The sequence below is a fragment of the Pleurodeles waltl genome, chromosome 4_2 (assembly GCF_031143425.1).
Source record: "Pleurodeles waltl isolate 20211129_DDA chromosome 4_2, aPleWal1.hap1.20221129, whole genome shotgun sequence".
NCBI lineage: Eukaryota > Metazoa > Chordata > Amphibia > Caudata > Salamandridae > Pleurodeles > Pleurodeles waltl.
Genome location: NC_090443.1, coordinates 44,744,044 through 44,764,088, shown reverse-complemented (window position 1 = coordinate 44,764,088; position 20,045 = coordinate 44,744,044). Strand labels below are relative to the sequence as shown.

Below are 20,045 nucleotides of genomic sequence, written 5' to 3'. Positions count from 1 at the left end.
GACACAGTAGCCACCTAAAATAGGCCTTGGATCTGAGTCCGAGACACGCTCCCTCAGAGTCAGCCACAGAAGATTCTGCTCCTCATAATGACAACGCCTTTGACACTGACAGCTCCTTTGGCACTGCCTTCGAAGATATGCTTGTGGCTATCTTCTGCTCCGAAGACTTCATTGACATCTAAACCCCCCTCTGCACCACTGAGTCTGAAACCTTCCTTGGTGCTGAAATGTCCAGTGCCCAGTTCTTCACTGCATCCCAGGACCAGCCCATCCTGCAGCATTTACAGGAGGAGCTCAATGCCAGGTAGAATAGGATTCCCCTTCACCCACAAACTGGAAGCATCCTCACCAAGCCTCCACCAAAGGCTCAGGCACATAACCATCACAAAAGAAAGTTGACGTTTGAGGAGGCTGTTGCGCTGGAATCTGAACCACCAGTCAAGACCAGAAAGTACAAGGATAGGAGCACTAGCCCTCTACGTCCTAGACACCATCTTCCGACTCCCTCCTCTCCTTCTCTTCCCACCTTTACCCCTCCTCCTCTCCTTGCCTCAGCTCAAACACTGGGTGTGTTTCCACCTGAATCACAAGAGGGTTCCCCATGCCTTGGGTGGGGGGTAGCCCAAGTTACCCCCTGGATCCCAATGAGGTGACAATTGACTTTCATTCCCATGATGACCCGTGGGATGACTGTGATGTCGACCCACCCGATGACACTGACTCAAACCTTTATCCTGCCAAACCATCCCTGCCAAATGAATCTTCCTTTTACCCGAGGTCCTGCTTCAGCTGCTTACTTTCATAAGGTGAGGATGCATATGGTCCAAGAGAATGAGGATTTTATCAAAGAGACGCTCTCCTCCACCCAGCATTCTCTACAGTTACTCCCTATGCTCAAGGGAATGCTAAAAACTGCTGCTGAAGTATTCAAGGAGCCAGATAAAGCCAGGGTGGTTAAACCCAGGGTGAATAAAAAGTACAAACTCTCCCCCTTAGACCACCCCATCCATCAGAGGACAACTCCCTCCGGACTACCAATGACAATACTCCCAAAAGACCAGGAGAGCAGGAAGATCGATGCGGCTGTTATGAGGGTCTCAGCACAATCAGCGACTCATTAGCGCTTTGCCAATTCCATTAGCCCGCTCTCCTGAAATGATTGGGCAGACTAGAATGAAATGGAGGCACTCTTCTTACACCTCCCAGACCTGTACAGAAAACGTGGCCAAGAACTTGTTTCTGAGGGGAAGATCATCTCCAACACCACAATTCAGTGTGTCCTGGGTGCTGGAACACTGCAGCACAGAATATCAACTCTAGCCTCCTTATTTGCCGCCATGCCTGGCTGCTTGTCTCTGGCTTCAAGCCAGAAGTACAGCAGCATCTGCTGGGGAACACCTCTTTGGCCCGTAGGTTGACCAGATACTCTGGAAGTTAAAGAAGTACCTTGCAAAGGCTCCGGTACAGAGGGGAGGCTAAGACCACCCCCTCTGAAGCCACTACCTCTTTTCAGAAGCCGCAGCAACAGTAGACTCCTTTACATGGCTATTCAAGGGGGAGCAACAGGGATAACTCCTTGTGCAGAGTAAAAGGCTGCATGACTAAGGGAGCCTCTGCCAAACAGTGACTCTCTTTCCCTTCCCCCTGATCACACTACTCTTGTCGGGAGAAGACTACAGGGGTTTCTGAAACACTGGCAAGATCTCCTGAGATCAGTGGTTTCTCCTATTTATAGAGCAGGGTTTCTGCTTGGAGCTCACTGCAATCCCACAAAACACCCCTCTATGCAGACACCCCCTGTCCACAGAACATCAGCTCCCCTTTGAAGAGTAAGTAGTGGCGCTCATTCGCAAGGGGTCCAAAGAGCGTGTGCTGCCCTACCAACGCAGCAAAGATTGTACTCCCTATACTTCGTTCCCCCCAAGAAGGACAGGTCGCTGCATCCTGTACTCAACCTCAGGCCCCTCAACCAATACGTCCTCTTAGAGCACTTCCACATGATGATGCCCCAGGATGTCATCCCTCTACTAATGCAAGGCAACTTTATGAACTCACTTGACCTGAAGAATGCCTGCTTTCACATCATAATCCACCCTCCACATCCCCATTACTCCAATTTGTGGTAAGTGGCCAGCATTTTCAGTTCAAAGGGCTGCCCTTTGGGGTCATCATGGCCCCAGGGTGTTCAAAAAGTGTCTTGCCGTGGTAGCTGCTCATATCAAGTCTTCCTTTACTTGGATGACTGGCTGATTAAGAGCGCAAACGAACAACAGTGCTTGGCTCATACACAGACTGCCATAGACCTCTTGTACAACCTAGGGTTCACCATCAACATGTTGAAGTCCCACCATCAGCCTCTTTAGGTTCAGCTCTTTTTAGGGTCAGTCTTCAACTCAGGCACCAATAAAGCCTGTCCCAGCTAAGCACAGATCCAAGCTTTCCAGTTGTTATTGTCCCTTTTTCAGGCAGAATGCCAAATAACGATCAGGATGTTCATGCGTCTCATCAGCATGATGGCTTGCTGTGTTGCCATAGTTTCCCATGTCAGATTACACATGCTTCCTATGCAGGAATGCCTAGATGCACATTGGCCACAAGTGGAGGGTCATTGTGAAGATCTGCTGTTAATTTGGGCCAGCATTCATCCCTCTCTGCAATAGTGGAATAGCAACAATCTGTTGCAGATCTGGCTCTTTCTCAAGCCAGTATTGTAAGTGACAAGCATGACAGATGCTTCTCTTACCAGGTGGGGGGCACATTTACAAGACTTAACTGTTCAGAGCATGTGGGCACAACCAACTGGTGTTCCACATCAACTACCTGGAGCTACTGGCTATCCAGTTAGCACTCAACGCTTTCTTCTTCCACATTCAATACAAGGTGATCTTCATCTGCACAGATAACATGACCGTTGTGTATTACATCCAGAAACAGGGTTGCACATACTCAGAACAGTTTCCGCATTGTGTCAGGGCATGTGGAGGTGGGCACCTCACCAAAGAGTCCATCTACTGATGGAGTACTTGCTGGACTGAAAAACAACCTTTCAGAACTGCTCAGTAGGATGCAACAAGTCCATGAGTGGGAACTCCACCCGCAGGTCCTGCTCCCGTACATCCATTGTTGGCAGTTTCCTAACGTAGGTGTCTTTTCCACTTCAGAAAATGCCAATTGCTGTAGCTTTGCCTCCAGGTTCCCATACCCACAGTCAATGGGCAATGCATTATGGATAAACTGGCGAGGGATATTTGCCTATGCTTTTCCACCTCTACTAGTCCTTCAATTTGTGGTTTGGAGGCTTCAGCAAACATCCCTCACTCTCATCCTGGTCACTGCCACGTGGGCCAGGCAAACCTGGCTCACTACTGTTCTTGACCTGCCCCTGCTGCCCCACTAGAAACTGCCCAACTGGCCAGACCTCCTTACCAAGAACCAGGGCACAGTCATGCATCCCAACCCCAAGCAGCTCAATCTCACAATTTGGCTCCGGAAGTTCTAGAATTTGGCTACCTCAGTCTGCCTCTTGAGTGTATGACCATTCTCAAGGAGTCCCGCAGAACCACATTGTGGGCCTGATCTGCAGCCATATGGAAGAGATTTGTCTAAAACTGTCTTCCCACATCCCCTCAAACCGTCAGCCTAAGACGTAGTCTGCTACCTGTTTCATTTGCAGACGTCAGGTCTCACCTACATGTCTATCTGACCTCACTTAACTGGAGTAGCTACCTTCCTTCAGAATAGGGAACGTACTTCACTGTTCAGGATCCCAGTCATCAAGTCTTCATGAAAGGACTTAAATGGGTAATTTCACCCCAGGGTACCACCTGCCCCTGTATGGAACCTCAGTATTGTTTTCACATGATTTATGGGCCACCTTTCAAACCCCTTCATTCGTGCCACCTTCAGTATCTCTCCTGTAAGAAGGTGACCTTCCTAACAGCCATAACCTCTCTCAGGTGAGTGCATGAGCTTCGTTCAGGTTCACAATAATAGAATTGTCCATAGAAAATCCAAAATTCCTCCAAAAAGTGGTATCTTCTTTTCACCGCAATCAAAGTGTGAACTCCCAGTGTTCTTCCCAGTTCCATATGCTGCAGCAAAGAGGACTCTTCACACGCTAGGCGACAAGAGGACCCTCATCTATTACATTGACAGGACAAACACTTCCTGCAGAACTCAGCAGCTTTTTTCTCTTTCTCAAAACCACACAAAGGCCATGCTCTCTCAAAGGCAGACATAACTCAGTGGTCTGTCAAAGGCATTCAGACCTGTTATGCTAATGCCAGGAGGCATTGCATGTGCTGCCTAGTCCACCCTCTACCTGCAAAAAGGGGGACTATGGCATACCTAAGTAACAACCTGATATCTGGCATATATAAGGCAGCTAATTGGTCCACCCCACACACTTTCACTAGTCATTAATGTGTGGATGTCTTAGCACGCCAGTCCTCTGCAACATCCTCTGGCCAGCTACAGTTTAGCAGAGAAATGCTTTAGAGTCTGTGCACAGCATGTGTACCTACAGCTGCACATGCCACATTAGGAAGATGTTACTTACCTTGTAAGCATCTGTTCAAGTCATGCAGTGCTGTAGATTCACTTGTGCCCACAAGTCTTTCCTGGAAGCCTCAGGTTGCAGATGTCTCTTCTTTGTTGCACTTTGCATGGTCATGCATGAAGAACTAGGCAGGTCGTTACCAGCTAGTCCTGTACAGTAGAGGAAAAAGGGCCATTAGAATTTCACCATATTAAAAAAAAGTCTTCAGAGAATTTTGTTTTCCCCTGGAGCTGCCACCCGCTGAGCCTTTCTTGAAAGTTCAGACCTCTGGTCTCCTGTAAAAGCAGGATGTAAGGCAGAAGAAAAAGGAGAGGAGCGGTATAAATAAAGAGGAGCCTCACTAATCACATATTGCTCTCCTAAATTCACTGAGCTGTATACAGCAGGTCTGAAAAAGGCAATGCATTTCGGAATCAAAAATTCAAGTCGGAGAGTCCAAATTATGCCTCCTCCAAAAACAGCAATAAGAAGAACAAATCAAAGAAGATGGTGTCCACAGTATCATCTGCATTTTCGCCTTTAGTGTCTCTGTTATCTGCAAGTGCTAGCTCTTGAGAAACTGCTGCAGTCGTCGCCAAACCAGACTGCTCACACGACAACTACCTTGTGTGCTTCAGCCGCATAAGATTCAACTATATCATTCTTTGTTAAACCGTCGATGTGAACCAAACTAAAAAATTCAACTCAACCATCAGTTACTGATCTGGGTTTTCAGCTATGGCCCTGCTGAGGATGACATCATAAGCCCCCTCGTCTATGGCTAATCTAGTCTTGTTGTGACAGATACATTTTCAATTTTGTCTGTCGCCTCAGCAACTCAATCTTTTGTGTCAGGCTTCCCAGTCAGTTGCTACTATCTCTTTAGCCTTTACTGCATTACCTATTTAATGCACTGCTCCTCTTCAGTCATTACTGGTGACTTCTATGCCTTCTCATCTAGAAAGGATTTTGTGCTATCCCTCTTTGGGAATAAATGATGAAGATTTAAGAAATTCCCAGGAAGACCAGCCTCATTCTTACACATTGGCTTTCTTTTCCAGTGAGGATTATGAACAAGAGGCTTCACTCACCCTTACTCCAAGGGACTGAAAGGTGGCTGTGCCACTCTGAATTCCGATAATGAGTAAGCTGATGGTGACTCAGCCATTGTCAACAACAGGGATAATAGCTACTTTGAGGTTCCATCAACGGTAACTGTGCAACTTGAAATGCTTACTTTTCTACAAAGTATGATATATGATTTGTAAAACAGACTTACAATTACTAATTCTTCTGGTTACCAATCCTTTGTGTTGCATTCAGCGCCAGCTTCAGTGTCACTACCTCCTCAATGTCTTTCAGCAGCCCCAATAGACAATCCAAGCGTTAATTCACCTGTACCAAGTGTCTCCAACCTTTTCTGTAGAAAGAACTAGTGTCATAATAGTGAGCACATCAGACAAGATTGCATTAGTGGCCACCCTTTGAAAGGTTACCAGCACTCATCACCTCAGTGCATTAGACAGGTTTGCCAGTTGTAATATAAAAAGGGCTTTATCAATTTGGAATGCCTTCACATGCCTAAGACTTGACAGCTGCAGTGCCCTTGGCATCAATGTGATATAAGTTATAAGTCCCTCAAACGTCAGCTTCCACTATATCTAGGAAATGCAGCCATTTTTCTCTAAACATCAGCATCGGAGTTGTTGAAAATACACATTTTTGTTTCAAATGAAGGCATTTCAATTTTTTTATACATATATTAATTAAACAAAGCAAAAACTTCTAATTTAGTAGGCTTGGCTGTGCACAGGAAAGCGAATTACCGGTAGCTGGAGAGCTACCAGTAACTCATTGGAGAAACTTGGCCTGTACCCTCTGAGGAGCCCACTCAGCCACCACCAATACCTTCATCTCCACCTCCAGAGTCTCCTAGACCTCATGGAATAGAGGAACTAAGTGGTGGTGAAATGAATGCAGATTCTGCCAGTTAATACCCTCAGGATAATGGAGACGATGATGATCGTCAAGGTCACTCCAAGATCTCAGAATGGGATAGCGATGTTGTCCCCGATGATTTAAGTCACTAAGCCAGACACAAAAGATGCGCAGCCTGATGATATTGTGAGATTTCATGGTCTTATTAAAAAGGTGTCAAACAGCTTTAGTGCCTGATTTAAAACTTGGTGGACCAGTTACTCTTCACAATGGTGATGGATAGCCTGTCCACTGAAATCTAAATACCATAGAAGATAATGGGATTTTGATTTAGCAGAAGTGATATTCATCACTGGTGTGATGGTGTAACCTGTCTGCCGAGTACTAAATCCGGTCTGTAGTCTTTCTATGTCTGTTTCAGAAAAATTTGATTTTAATATTCTACTTTAAGGAAAATGTTAAATGATCTAAAAACACAATACCAACAGCTCCTGATAATTCTCCAGCTTGTTTCATGAACCAAGTGAAGACCAATTCAGTAATTTCCGCTACTTCACAAAGAAGGTCCGATAATCTTGCTACTTTGTGCACAGCACCTAGAGTTAAGAAGGGCAGGAAATGGGATATCATAGGCAGATGAGTCAGAGTACTAGCTCGGCTAAAACTGCAAGAACATCAGCAATTTCTTTCAATGTATGGTTGTCAACTGTGCCATGAAATCACTTCTTGTATGGAAACATTATTAGAAGAAAACAAGTGCCAATGCTATATTAAAAGATGAAGAAAGAAGTTACATAGTCAGCCCTTATTGAGGCGCCAATGAACTCTACAATAACCTTTAGACAAATAGACAATGCAACTTTCATGAGATGCAATGATTAGGTGAAAAGTATCTCATTCAGGCTTGAAGTTCAGGCTTATGTAATTGATGTGCTATTTGATGATAATAAGGTTTGTGGCAAAAAGGCTGATGATGCTTCTCAAAGGATTAAAACAGATATGGATACTGCTAAATCATTTGAAGTATTATACACGAGGTAAGTGTCAGGAAATAGAAGGCATTTCAGTAACCGTAACCAGTATGAAAGTTATTGTTACAACAATAGGTCACCTCACAGGATTATGTATAGTTGAATAGACGGCAAAGGAGGCAATCCAATTGGTTACCCAAAAGCGTAAAGGAGGTCATTCTCTCCACCAAGATATTAAAATGTATTAGCATAAGACCTGGCTCAGCAACCTGTTCCCTGACCAGCCACCCTGGCTGTGGGGTAAAGGGATTACATTTTTCTAATGGGTGTGGTGCAGTATAACTTTGGAAAAAAGGGAGTTGGACATTGTAAAAATGGGACCTACTTCACAGTTTGTCCAAATTCCTCCAGATCACTCTCCTAAAAAGGAGATACACAATCATCTTCAAGGATTTAAGGAAGAAATAGCAACGTTGTTCAGCAAAAAAGCAATAGAGTTTGTTCTACAGAATCAGAAGTGTTAGGTATTTTAGTTTTAAAATATCAGGAGACTGATGCCACATTTTAGACGTAGGAAAACTAAGGAAATATTTAAAGAAACAAAGATTCTGCATGGTCATGTTCCAAGACATCCTCCCTTTCAACCAGAAGGGTGATTTTTGGCGTACCGGTTCACTCAAATCATAGGAAATGTCTGTATTTTAGAGTAGGCGGTCTGCATTATCAGTTCAGAGTGCTCCTGTTTGGCTTGAAATATTCACCATGTGCATGGCTCCAGTAGCAGCCTAGTTACAATCCCAAGGCTTGTCCATCTATCCATCTGTGGACCGTTGCATAACCAAGGATCTCTGTTGCATTCAGGCTTCTGCAGCATCACAAAAACAATATCCCTACTTTCTTCTCTAGGACTCTCAGCAATTGCAAGAAAAAAAGTTAGCTCAATTGAATTTCTTAGTATTTCTTGAGGCAAACATCAGCACTTGCACTATGAAAGTGTTTGCAGCAGAGAGACTTTTGAAAACTTCAACAAATAGAATCTAATATCTAGTTACAAATATTGGTGACAGACAGGAGATTGAAAATGCTGCTAGGATGCAGGTTGACATGCATACTTTTGATTGTAAGCATTCTAAAAATGAGACCATTTGTGATAAATAATATCTGTAACCAGAATAATGAAATACTCTTGGGGCTACAGAGGGATAACATGTTAGGTGGACAATCACTGGCTTTCACAAGACCCCAACTAATCCTGACAACTGATGCTTAACAAATGGGTTAGGGAGCACACTTCGCATCTGTGTCAGTGGAAAATGGTCTCTCTTGGAATCCAAACTTCATATCAGCTTTTTGGAATTCAGGACAATGAGATTGGCCATCAAGGTCTTTCTTTTCTGGGTAAATGACTCAAGTGTTGATTCGAGCAGACAACAATACAACTATATATGACAAGTGCAAGCAAAAGGGTACAAGATCTCTCTTCCTATTTCTAGATGTTCAGTTGATTATGGGCCATAGAAAACAAGATAGACCTTAATGTCGAGCATGTACCAGGACAGTAGAATGCCAGTGCAAATGTTCTCCCTCATCAAATTACCGTGACTCGTGAGGTGGAATCAGACGATAGACAGTTGCTTCTCATCTTCAGTCCATATGGCACACTAGATTGGGTGATGTTTGTGACACATCAGAATTGCAAGTGTCTTCTATTCACAAGCAGATCATTTTGTCCAAGAACCAAAGAGGAATTGTTCTCAATGGATTGGAAGGTCAGCCACCAGGTTTACGCCAACAGAGTAACGTTTTCTGAGGACAGAAAATAAAGTGCCCCTGAGAAAAAGTTTGACTGCATGCTGTCTTTTTTTAAGGTACCATCCATCAAACATTTCGAACATAGACTGGAATTTCAATAACAGCGATTTCCTGCCAATGTACAGAGATGTCTCTGGGACCTGCGGACATCTATCAGTTTGACATGCAAATTAGAGGCAGGGTAGCAGACATAAAGTCCTCCACAACCTTGTCTGCTTTTACTCTGTCTGCAAAGCCCTTAATCAGTCTCTTAGAATTTGGTGCTTTAGAAATTTCGAGGAGTGCCTCAAAGAATTGCAATCAGTGACTGAACCATCTACTCATAAGTTTTATAATGAAATGGAAAACTATTTTCTTATGGGCTCAATTCAAAAGCCTGGACCCATTAAAGATGTTTCCCCACTATTTTCTTCCTAATCCTTTGTATCTAGTAGAGAAAGAATGAAGGGCCACATGTACGAAGCATTTTTCAAGTCGCAAACAGCGAATCGGGCTGTTTGCGACTTGAAAAATGCAATTTGGGATGTACAGACCCATTTTTGCAATTCGGTAATCTATTTACTGAATCGCAAAAAGGGTTTGCGAGTCGCAAGTAGGAAGGGGTGTTCCCTGCCTAATTGCGAGTCGCAGTCCCATGTATGATTGTTTTGTGACTGCGAATGCGGTTGCAAAACAATTGCAGTTAGCACCAGTTTCAAACTGGTGCTAACCCATTCGCAGACGGGAAGGGGTCCCAGACATCCTTCCTGTTGGCTGCAACGCGTGCCCATCGATGTGGTGAAATGCAGGCCTTGTCAGGCAAAGATCCTTACTTTCGTTTCTTTAGAGATAGGTAATTCTTATAACAAATCCTCAATTCATGCCAAAAGTCACATTGCCTTTCCAGTTAAATAAAGTCATAGTATTGCCAACTTTTTTCTCAAATCCAATGTCTACTGTTAAAAGATCTCTGCATTCCTTGGATGTTAAGAGATGCCTTAACATTTTATTTAAGTTGTACAGAAAGGTTTCAGAAGTAAAATCTGTTTTTTGTAATCCCTCTTTTTTTTTTTTTGTAATATCATCTTTATTGCTCCTCATCCCTCCTTTTTGGATTTCGCTTTGGCAACGGTTTAATCACGAAAGGTATGAAATTACCCTTTAGAATGAGTTACTTGTGTTTGCTAATGTTCTTTCTGAGGGGTACATGAGCTCCTGCAGATGTCACTTCTCTCCTCTTGAAGAGATTTTTTTTATTTCTTATTTTCATTTGTATTGCTGACTACATCCTTTGCCTTGAGGGGGGCATGGAAAAGTCTTGGAACTGGAACAGAGTAACCATTCGCCGAGTGCCTTTCATCTAGCTGATACTTCACTTCAAGCGAAGTTGTGTGGCTTTGTCTGTGATGTCATGATGCACCACCCTATGTCCTTGATGTATGCAGCTGTGGAAAGTTTTGTACCTGAGAAGGGGGTTTCATGAAGAAAGCTGCAGGTGCTACTGTATTCATCGGAAATAACATTTGCTTGGAATGCAACAGACCTGCCAAAGAATTTAAAGGGAAAAAGAGAAGCCCACCCAATTTCAGGCCTCCCAGATCAGCACACAAACAATAGAAAAGGGAAATAACAGGGATTTATTATGTTCTAACCCGTTGTAGAAAATATGGATTTAAATAGTCCTGAATATAATACAACACTACCCAATTTCAGACCTCCCAGATTAGCACACAAACAATAGAAAAGTATAACGGGGATTTATTGTGTCCTAACCAGTTGTAGAAAATGTGAATTAAAATAGTCATTGTTATAATACAAATAGTAGCAAAGGCAAAGAAAATCACAGTCAATAAAGAAAGAATACAAAGCTTTCTAGTGTTTTTTAGTGAGAATCCACTTATTCTCAGATCTGCAGAGCTATGCAACCTCTTACTATGCTCAGTTGCTTAGTCGATTTGTTCCTGTGCAGGATTTCCTGACAATCACTTACCATAGAGCCTTCTTACAGGAACACAGCATAGCAGCCATTAGTAAATCACACACCTTATTGTGGCAGAGTATAAATTACATAAGTAGCTTTCTGTTAGAATATACTTTAGCACTGTTGTATTGTTATGACAGTATGTATACAATCAATTAGATATGTGTTGTATAGGTTGTACGTACCTTAAGACAGTTAGGCCCTCATTACAGCCCTGGCGGTCCAAGACCGCCAGGGCTGTTTCGGAGGAAGCACCGCTAACAGGCTGGCGGTGCTTCCCAAGGCATTACGACTGCAGAGGAAGTGCTGCGGTCGCACCGCCGGGCCCGGCGGTTTCCCGCCACAATGGCCCCGGCGGTTGTAATCCGCCAGCAGCGCTGCCCAGGGGATTACGAGTTCCCCTACTGCTAGCCTTTTCCTGGTGGTTTGAACCGCCAGGAAACGGCTGGCGGTGCAGCTTTTCACTGTCTGCTATGCAGACAGTGAAAATTGCAACGGGTGCAACTGCACCCATCACACGGCCGCAACACTGCCGGCTCCATTTGGAGCCGGCTCCTGTGTTGCGGGCGAGATCCCCGCCGGCCCAGCGGGGATCTCCAAATGGCCGCGGCAGGGGTGCGGCCGCATTGGTCGTAATGAGGGCCTTAGTATGTTATTAGTGAGGTACTAAACCCTATAAAATGAGTTGTCATAATTCTTATGGCACGTAGAAATGTTTATAGAGCGATGAAGTGAGGAAAGAACCCTCTCCCATGAAAATCACACCACAACCTTTGCTGAGGTCAGTACACTGGCTATTTCATATTGTGAAGGACAGGGGCCTAGCACATGATATGCACATGGTCCACCGTACACGTAATAAGTGGTTAATGCCTTTTGGTCGTCAAACCTGTGTTAGTGTTGAATCTCCAGTCTATAAGTGGAAAGCTCTGCAAATGAGGGGCAGCCCTTCTTCACCTTAGAGGTGCAGGGATGTATTGGTTCATCTCATTATTTCCTGCCCTCTGCTTAATGCTTTCACAGGTACTCCTCAGGAATAAGGAAATCACTGCCAAGACCCGTGAGGAGCCTTCATCATCCTTCTTGGCTATTTACCTTCACAAGGCAGAAGACCTTCCAGTGAGTACATTGCATTGATATTGTATGAGGCAGCTCAAGAAATGTTCAGGGAAATGCTATGTTCCCTATTGTTGCCATCCTACAAAGCATCACATGCTTGATTACAGTATATCAAGGCAAAGGCCTTTTAAAGTGGGCAGGGTGGAATTCACCAGAATACGGTAATCTACAAAGGATACCAAGGGTGCTGAAGCACAGTTGCTTATCAGTAATTTTATTTTTTCTCATCAGGTGAGCTTTCCTCACACCCTCTTGGTCTTTTGCTTTCAGGCCAAGAAGTTGGGAAAGAATCCGAACCCCATGGTACAGTTTTCTGTTCACGACGTGACAAAAGAGAGCAAGGTAAACTTCTGAATGCCTGTACAAACAGGGACATGCATTTGCCAGAGCACAGCTGGCCTTTGCAGCATTGGTTGTGAGATCATACATAGCTGTTGGAACACCACTGTGAGAGCAGTTGATAATCATGTAGGAGAACCAGCAAAAGAGGAGCTACAGAAATGGGAGCTGGAGAGCTGGCAGCAGGGCAGCTTTAGTGAATGTTGTTATTCTGCTTGCGCTTTTGATCTGCTGGGAATGAAGGACATTTAAAGAAGGTAGGAGTAGGATCGCTATAGTGAATGATTTATAAATGATGGCCATGGAGACCTGTTAGTATTGATGTTAGTGCTGGTCCTGAAAGGCTTGTAGTGAATGACTCTCGGAAACCAAGTTGCCCAATGGGGTGAATTCTTCCACTACCATGCAGAATAAGTTCCTTGCCGGGGAAGCACTGTTTCTCCAAAACAGCCTGATCTACACCTTAGTGGCGTGAAACTGCAATGGAAGGCTCCATCAGAGAATGCATGTTAGGGATCATCTGTACCAACACAACACTTGAGTCAATAAATCAGTCCATAAGGCTCCCAAACCAATTTAGTTAAAGTAAAAACTATTTTAAGACTTACATAAGCCGAAAACGACAATATTTGGACCAGTCACTGCAAAGATGAACCATTCTACACTTCTCTGTTCTGCAAGGACTCTCACAAAAAGTGCCTTTCTGATAGAGACTTATAATTGCATATTCCCTACCATTTACATATTCCCCAGGTGTTAAGACTGGATCTGGAAACTTTTGAGCAGTACCTCTGCTCTACAGTAGGTGGCGCTGTGCAACTCCTCATTGATGCCATTCTGTTCCAGAAATGTCGTGTAGGACCTATATAGGCACCACTCCTGTGTTCTGATGTCAATTCCTTTATTTCCACTCCATCATCCAGAGTAACCTCTCATCTCTTTGAGACAGCTTTCAACCTAAAAATGTTTAAGTGTGCAAAGGAAATGTCATCTTCCAAAATGACAGGATTAAAACCCTGTAAGGTCTGTCACAAGCAAATGTCCTCATCTGGTTTGCCTGGGTTCGAGCCACGACTCTAAGTTGTGCAGTGAATGTGCATCCATGAAGCTGAAGGCCATACAGAACCGTGAGGCAAACCTTTAGAAGACCAAGCACTAGAAGCCTCCACAACGAGACAAGTCTAATTCGAAGGGTTGGCCCAGGTCCCATTCACAGTACATATGTTGCAGGAGTTTCTCCCGTCACGTACAAAGTTTTCAGGTAAGTCAAAGGAAAAACACAAAAAATCCAAGCAAGACTCAGCCCCTTCCTGCCACTCTTATAGTCCTGAGAAGCACAAGAAGGCATCACCATGCCACTGGATCTGGCTCCTGAAGTTGATCGATGTCGGACCCTATCTCCCAGTGCAACCCAAGTTTTCGGGGCTGTCTGTGACACTGAAGCAGATTGAAGAGTTTCACTAGGCCATTCTGCGACTTTTCAGATCCTTACTAACTCCCTCTGGCGCACCTTCAAGCCCCAAGCCTAATGGTGCCTCTGTCTCCCAAATACCCTCCTAACTAACCCCGATAGGGATTCGAAGCATGTGGAGAACTTTGGGACAAAGGTATTTTCTTCCACCAGCTTTGCCCCTAAGTCCATGAATGCCAGCTGCCTCCTGGGCCGTTATTCCCACGCTCTTTGGGATGCAGTGGCCCAAGACCTCCATGGTAATCTAGAAGACCTCCGATCTGTTTTTCCCCAGTCCATCCACGCCGATCATAATGTGGCCAAGTTCACAATTCGTAGTTGTTTGAACATCACCCATTCCATTGGTGGGCCACCAGTATCGCATTTTGCCGTAATGCCTGGCTGCGGGCCACTGCTTTTTCAGTCGATGTTCACTCGTCTCTTATGGACATTCCCTTTGACTGGATTTGCCTGTTTTGGGACAAGGCACATTCTGCTCTTGTGGGTCAAAGAGAGCAGGGCCACATTTCTCTCCCTTGGCTTATCTGCACCTCTTCACAAGCCACATCATCCTCCCCATCCTTTTCACATCTCCATACCATCAGCCAGTTGAGTATCAGCAAGGTGCACAGCAGTTTGCGGCCGCAGTGTCTATCGTCCCTGTGGTCTGGGTCAGTGAGCCACTTGGTCTACTGCCCCCCAACCCTTGACAGCCCCACCTACCAAACCCCTTTGGTGCACCATTGGAGCAGGATAGTTGGAGGCAGGATCCAGCGATTTTTGCCAGGTTGGCAGGCCATCTCATCAGAGAGGTGGGTCCTGCAGATGGTCAGGAAGGGGTACATTTCTCCTTCATTGCTAATCTGCAGCATCTTTCACCTTTCTCAGAGTGATCAACAGAGGACCATATGTCCGTCTTACAGCAGGAAGTGCAAGCCCTTTTGGCAAAAAGGCTATTGAGAGGGTGCCCCTGCCAGAAGTGGGGCATGGATGTTATTCCAGCTACTTTCAAACACAAAGGGATGGAGGCTTTCATTTTATTTTAGACGTGCGCCCTCTCAACGCCTTCCTTCTGAATGAAGAATTCAAGATGCTCACATTGGTCCAGTTTTTGACTGCTCAACCCTGGAGACTGGATGGTGGTGTTAGAGCTGCAAGGCACCTATTTCCATATCCCTGTCCTGCAGGCCCATCAGGCCTACCTGGAGTTCATGGTGGGTAGAAGCATTTTCAGTTTGCTGTGCTCACGTGGTCTCATCAGGGCCCCATAGGTGTTCACAAAAGTGATGGTGGTGGTAGCAGCACATCTTCAGATGGTCAGGTGTCCCAGTCTTCCCCTACCTTGAGGATTGGCTGTCGAAGGCAGGTTTGCCCCAGGTAGTTGTCACTCATCTCCAGGCTATGGTGAAGTTTCTGACATCTTTGCGATTCACTGTGAGTGTGCTGAAGCCTCAACTGACTCCTTCTTAGACGCTTCCCTTCATAGAAGCTATTCTGGACATGGTTTGGGTTTGTGCTGTTCGCCCAGAAAGGAGAGTCAACAACAATCAGGCTATGATCCATATCTTTCAACCACTGTCCTGGGTTTTAGTGAGGTAAACTCCAATGCTATTGGGACTGATGGCCTCCGGCATCCTGCAGGTCAAGCACACCAGGTGGCATATGTAGGCTCTGCAGTGGGATCTGAAGTCTCAGCGGGCACTATTTTAAGGGCACCTCTCCCATTACAAGATCTCGGAGGAGAGTGTGAAAGATTTGTAGTTGTGGTTAGAGGAGGGCCGTCTGGGGTCAGCGGGGGACCCTTCTCCCTACCCCCCCAGATTTCACAGTGATGACCAGTATGTCCCATTTGGGTTGGGTCGGCCACCTGTGAGGGATGGATATCAAAGGCCTCTGGTCTCCGTTGGAGGCCTGGCTCTATATCACACTACTGAAGCTGAGGGCTATCCACTTGGTGTTGAAAGCCTCCCTTCTGTCCATTAAAGCGAGGCTGGTGCAGGTGCTTATGCGCAACGCTACCGCTATGTGGTATTGTAACAAGTACAGCAGTGTGGGGTCCTGGATCTTGTGCTATGAAGGGCTTCTCTTCTGGAAATGGTTGCACCATCAAGGGATCTTCCTGGTGATGAACCACCTGGCAGTATCCTTGAATGCCAGGGTGGACAAGCTCAGCCATCTATGCCTAGTGGATCACGAGTGGCAGTTCCACACAGAGGTGGCGGTAACTTCTCTTCAGTGAAGGGAGAGAATCTTATTGTGATCTGCTTGCCACTGTCAAGAATGCTCAATATCAGCAGTTCTGCTCATTGGGAGTTTCCTAGGCGCCTTTTGTTAGGGAACGCGTACTGTCTCATGTGAAACATGGTACCCATGTACACGTTCCTGCCGATACCACTCCTGTCCCGAGTTCTAAAGTCGATCAGGAACAACCTGGACCAAGTCATCCTATTGCACCAGATTGGGCCTGGAAAGATGCTATTCAGATCTCTTGGGCTTGAAAATCTGTCCTCTGATCAGATTGTCCCTGTGGGACAACCTGCTGTCGCAGGAACAGGCATGGGTTCTACACCCAGGCCGTCTCAATCTCCACCTTCATGCATGGAGATTGAGCAGCAAAAGTTGAACACCTTTCCCGGAGGTGATTGATGTCATCCTAGCAGCGTTCCTCAACTAAAACAGTATACGCCTGCCATTGCGACAAATTTGTGGTTTGGTACAGCACATGCCAGATTGACCCCCTCAAGGATAAATGATCTGATGTTCTGTCATTTGTTTTGTTCCTTGCACAGTAAGACTTTGCTTTAGGCACAGTTGAGAAAACCTTTTGGTTCTTTCTGCCTTTTTTCAGTTTTACAACCAGCCCACAGGGGTGGCTCCTTTTCATTGGTTCGAGAACGTAGTCCTGCCACCTGTGAGCCCAGGGAACCACTGCTAAATTAAAATAATACATTTATAATAATTTAATTTGCCAGTGTTCATGCAAAGACGACTTTTGTATTTACTTTTATTCTGCAGTGTGCAGGTCTGCCTTCTCAGCCTCTCCAGCAGTCTCCTGGTGACAGGAGGCGGAGTAGGGGGCTGAGGGTGCTGAACGGCGATCCAGCAGCAAAGAGTTGTTTGAAACCAAAGCACTCTGAAGATGGATGTCTGGATTGCACATGTGAGGGACGTAGTTCAACTAGGATCCCCCTAACACAGGCACAATACATTTTATTTAGGGGGACATACTGTCTGTCCATGCCTCCAGTAGCATAGTATATCTGCTAAAATGTTCCTGTCAGGGCTCAGGTAAGTGCATCCCTGAGGCCAATGAGGAGCCACACAGAGCCACAGAGGCAGGATCCCAAGCATTGTCCCAGCTCCTGATAGGGCTGTGCTTCCAGTCTAGGAGATGGCTTGCGGTGGGTCTTCCATGGGAACCTGGCCCAGCTGCTGTGTGTTTAGTGCCAGAAATCAGAGTTGTTTCTCTGTGTACATGTGAGTGAAAGTGTGTTTGTGGATGATTGAGAGAGAATGAGATTGAGTGAGGGTGTGCGTTAGTCCAGTGCAGTGGTCTTCAGACTTTTTAATGCTGCACCTCCACCGCCGCAAAAAAAAAAAACATCAGCCACCCCTCTGAATTTTTCACAATTGTTCTAATAAATTGACAATGTTTAAATATGTATACACTTGTTTAAGCATTGCAGTTAAGCTCTGTTACTGTTTTAAAAATGCAGTCAAATGCATGATGGCAAACATACTGTTCTGGTCAGGCAGGCCTTACTAACGTGTACAGAAATCCACAGTGTGATTATTAGAAATGAGAGTGGGTATTTTGAAGAGTATTGGGAGTCCCTTCCCTTTTGACACATACTCCCAGCTTGGGCATAAATGACAAAACATGTTAGTGATGGCCCTGTTATTAGCATAATGCTTCTTTTGGCCAGAGCCTGGCGCTCTCCTTGGGATCACTTGAGGCCCGCCTAGTCGGGTACGCCCCCCAGTTTGAAGGCCCCTGGTATAATGTGTTTGAGAGTATCAATGCGAATGAAAGAGTGAGAATCAATGAGTGAGAGAGTATATATGAATAAGGAGATGATTAAAACAGTGCAAGTGAGTTAAAATGAATGAGGGGGAATTTGTCAGAGGGATTGGGAGTCAGGGTCTATCAGTGGTGCAGCAGGTGCAACCATGGCCTTGGTTCAACTGCACCTGCTGCACTATTAAAGCAGAACACCTGTAGCCCAGGAGTTCAGATCAGAGCCCTTGGACACCAGTTGTTTTGAGTGAGGGTCGGTGATTGTGAAAGTGTCATTGTGTGTAACCGCATTTGTGAGCGAGCGAGTGTGAGCGTATGGGTACATTTGTATGTGAGGGCACCCAAGGCAAAATTTGAAAACACTGAGGTGAACCTGTTGGCACTTTGTTTTCTTCCTCTTCCTTTGTCATGCCACAGTGGGACCTTAACTTGGTCCACACATATTTTATGTGTACTTTCTTTGAGCAAATTCATGGTTGTCACTTAGTGCTCCTCACTCTCAAGGTGGTGTTCATCATCATCTTGCCGAGTGAGTGAGCTTCAAGCTCTCTGTGTTAACCCACTATATGCCACTATCTTCCCAGACAAACTGATTCTGTGGATGCAGGCATCCTTCTTGCCAAAAGTTGTGACACCATTAAACGTAGGTCAGACCGTCACCCTGCTGGCGTTCTGTGCTCCACCTCACCCCTCTAAGCAGGAGAGATACTCCATTGCTTGGACCCATAAAGAGTACTGAGCTTTTACATAAATTATACCAGAGAACACTGGGTGAACGATCAGCTCTTTGTGAGGTTCGCCAGGATGAGAAAAGGCAAGGATGTGCAAAAGTGCACCATCTCCTGCTGGATCATGCTCTACATTAGGATCTGTTAGGCATTTGCCACAAAGCAACCTCTAGATGTATTACGAGCCCATTCTACCAGGGCCAAAATTGTGTTGGCATTTTGAGTTCCTGTCCTGGGCACAGGTACATGGGCGTCACTCTATATGTTCATGAAGCACTACTGTCTGGACAGCTAGGTTGGCCGAGAGGGACATTTCGCCCACTTGCTCCTACAGGACTCCTTGGTTTGAGCCAATTCACAGACCCACCTCCTTATAGGTACTGCAACAGTATCTATTCAGAAGGTGAGGAAGCCCTGGTTAGACGTCTCTGTCAGAAGGAAAAGTAACTTACCCTATGTAACACTCTTTCTGCTAGATATTCTATCTAATCGCAGATTTCTCACAGACCTCACCATCGTCCTCTTTGAGCTCTACCCTTTAATATCCGAATCTTTGGCTACATCTGAGGGAGAGGACAGGTTTAAAAGCAACTGACGTCAGCACACAAGAATGGTGTTAATAAAGGCTTCACATGTAATTTCCAGAGTGGAACGGTGCTGATGTAGAGCCATATGGTGCCACCTACTGGCAAACTGAGGTACTGCTCAAACATTTTTATTCCGATTCTTGACACCTGGGGAACATTCAAAAGGTGAGAAATCTGTGGTTAGATAGTGCCTCTACCAGACTGACGGTAAGTAACTTGTTTGTTACTCACATATAACTGCTGGAGACTTCCTTCCAGTCCAATAGCACAGCATTACTTCCAGCTCCAGGCTGCCTCTTTCCTTCAGTCATGCAGAGGAGTTTGATGAGAGTCAGTCACTTTGTGCAAGCACAACTCACAGCTTCCAACTGTCAGAGAGTTTCTTCAGAGTTGTCTCTGGCCTTATGTCTGCAAAGCAGATAGAGGGCCTGATTTAGATCTCAGCAGATGGAATATTCCGTCACAAACGTGATGGATATTCCGTCCACTGTATCACAACCCTGTTATATCCTATGGAGATTTGTGACAGAGTATTCCATCTGCCAAGATCTAAATCAGGCCCCAAGTCTCTTCTGGTCTATACAAG

At 45.3% G+C, this 20,045-nt stretch overlaps 1 protein-coding gene across 3 annotated transcripts in view; it reads left to right on the top strand.

Annotated features, from left to right (window-relative positions):
• Window positions 1-20,045, top strand: part of ESYT1 (extended synaptotagmin 1) — a 420,895-nt gene that overhangs the window by 165,964 nt on the left and 234,886 nt on the right. For all 3 annotated transcript variants that reach the window (XM_069230578.1, XM_069230579.1, XM_069230580.1), the window contains exons 13-14: window positions 12,242-12,337; window positions 12,608-12,679. In XM_069230578.1, coding sequence (XP_069086679.1) covers window positions 12,242-12,337; window positions 12,608-12,679 — 168 coding nt within the window. The remainder of the gene's footprint in view (window positions 1-12,241; window positions 12,338-12,607; window positions 12,680-20,045) is intronic.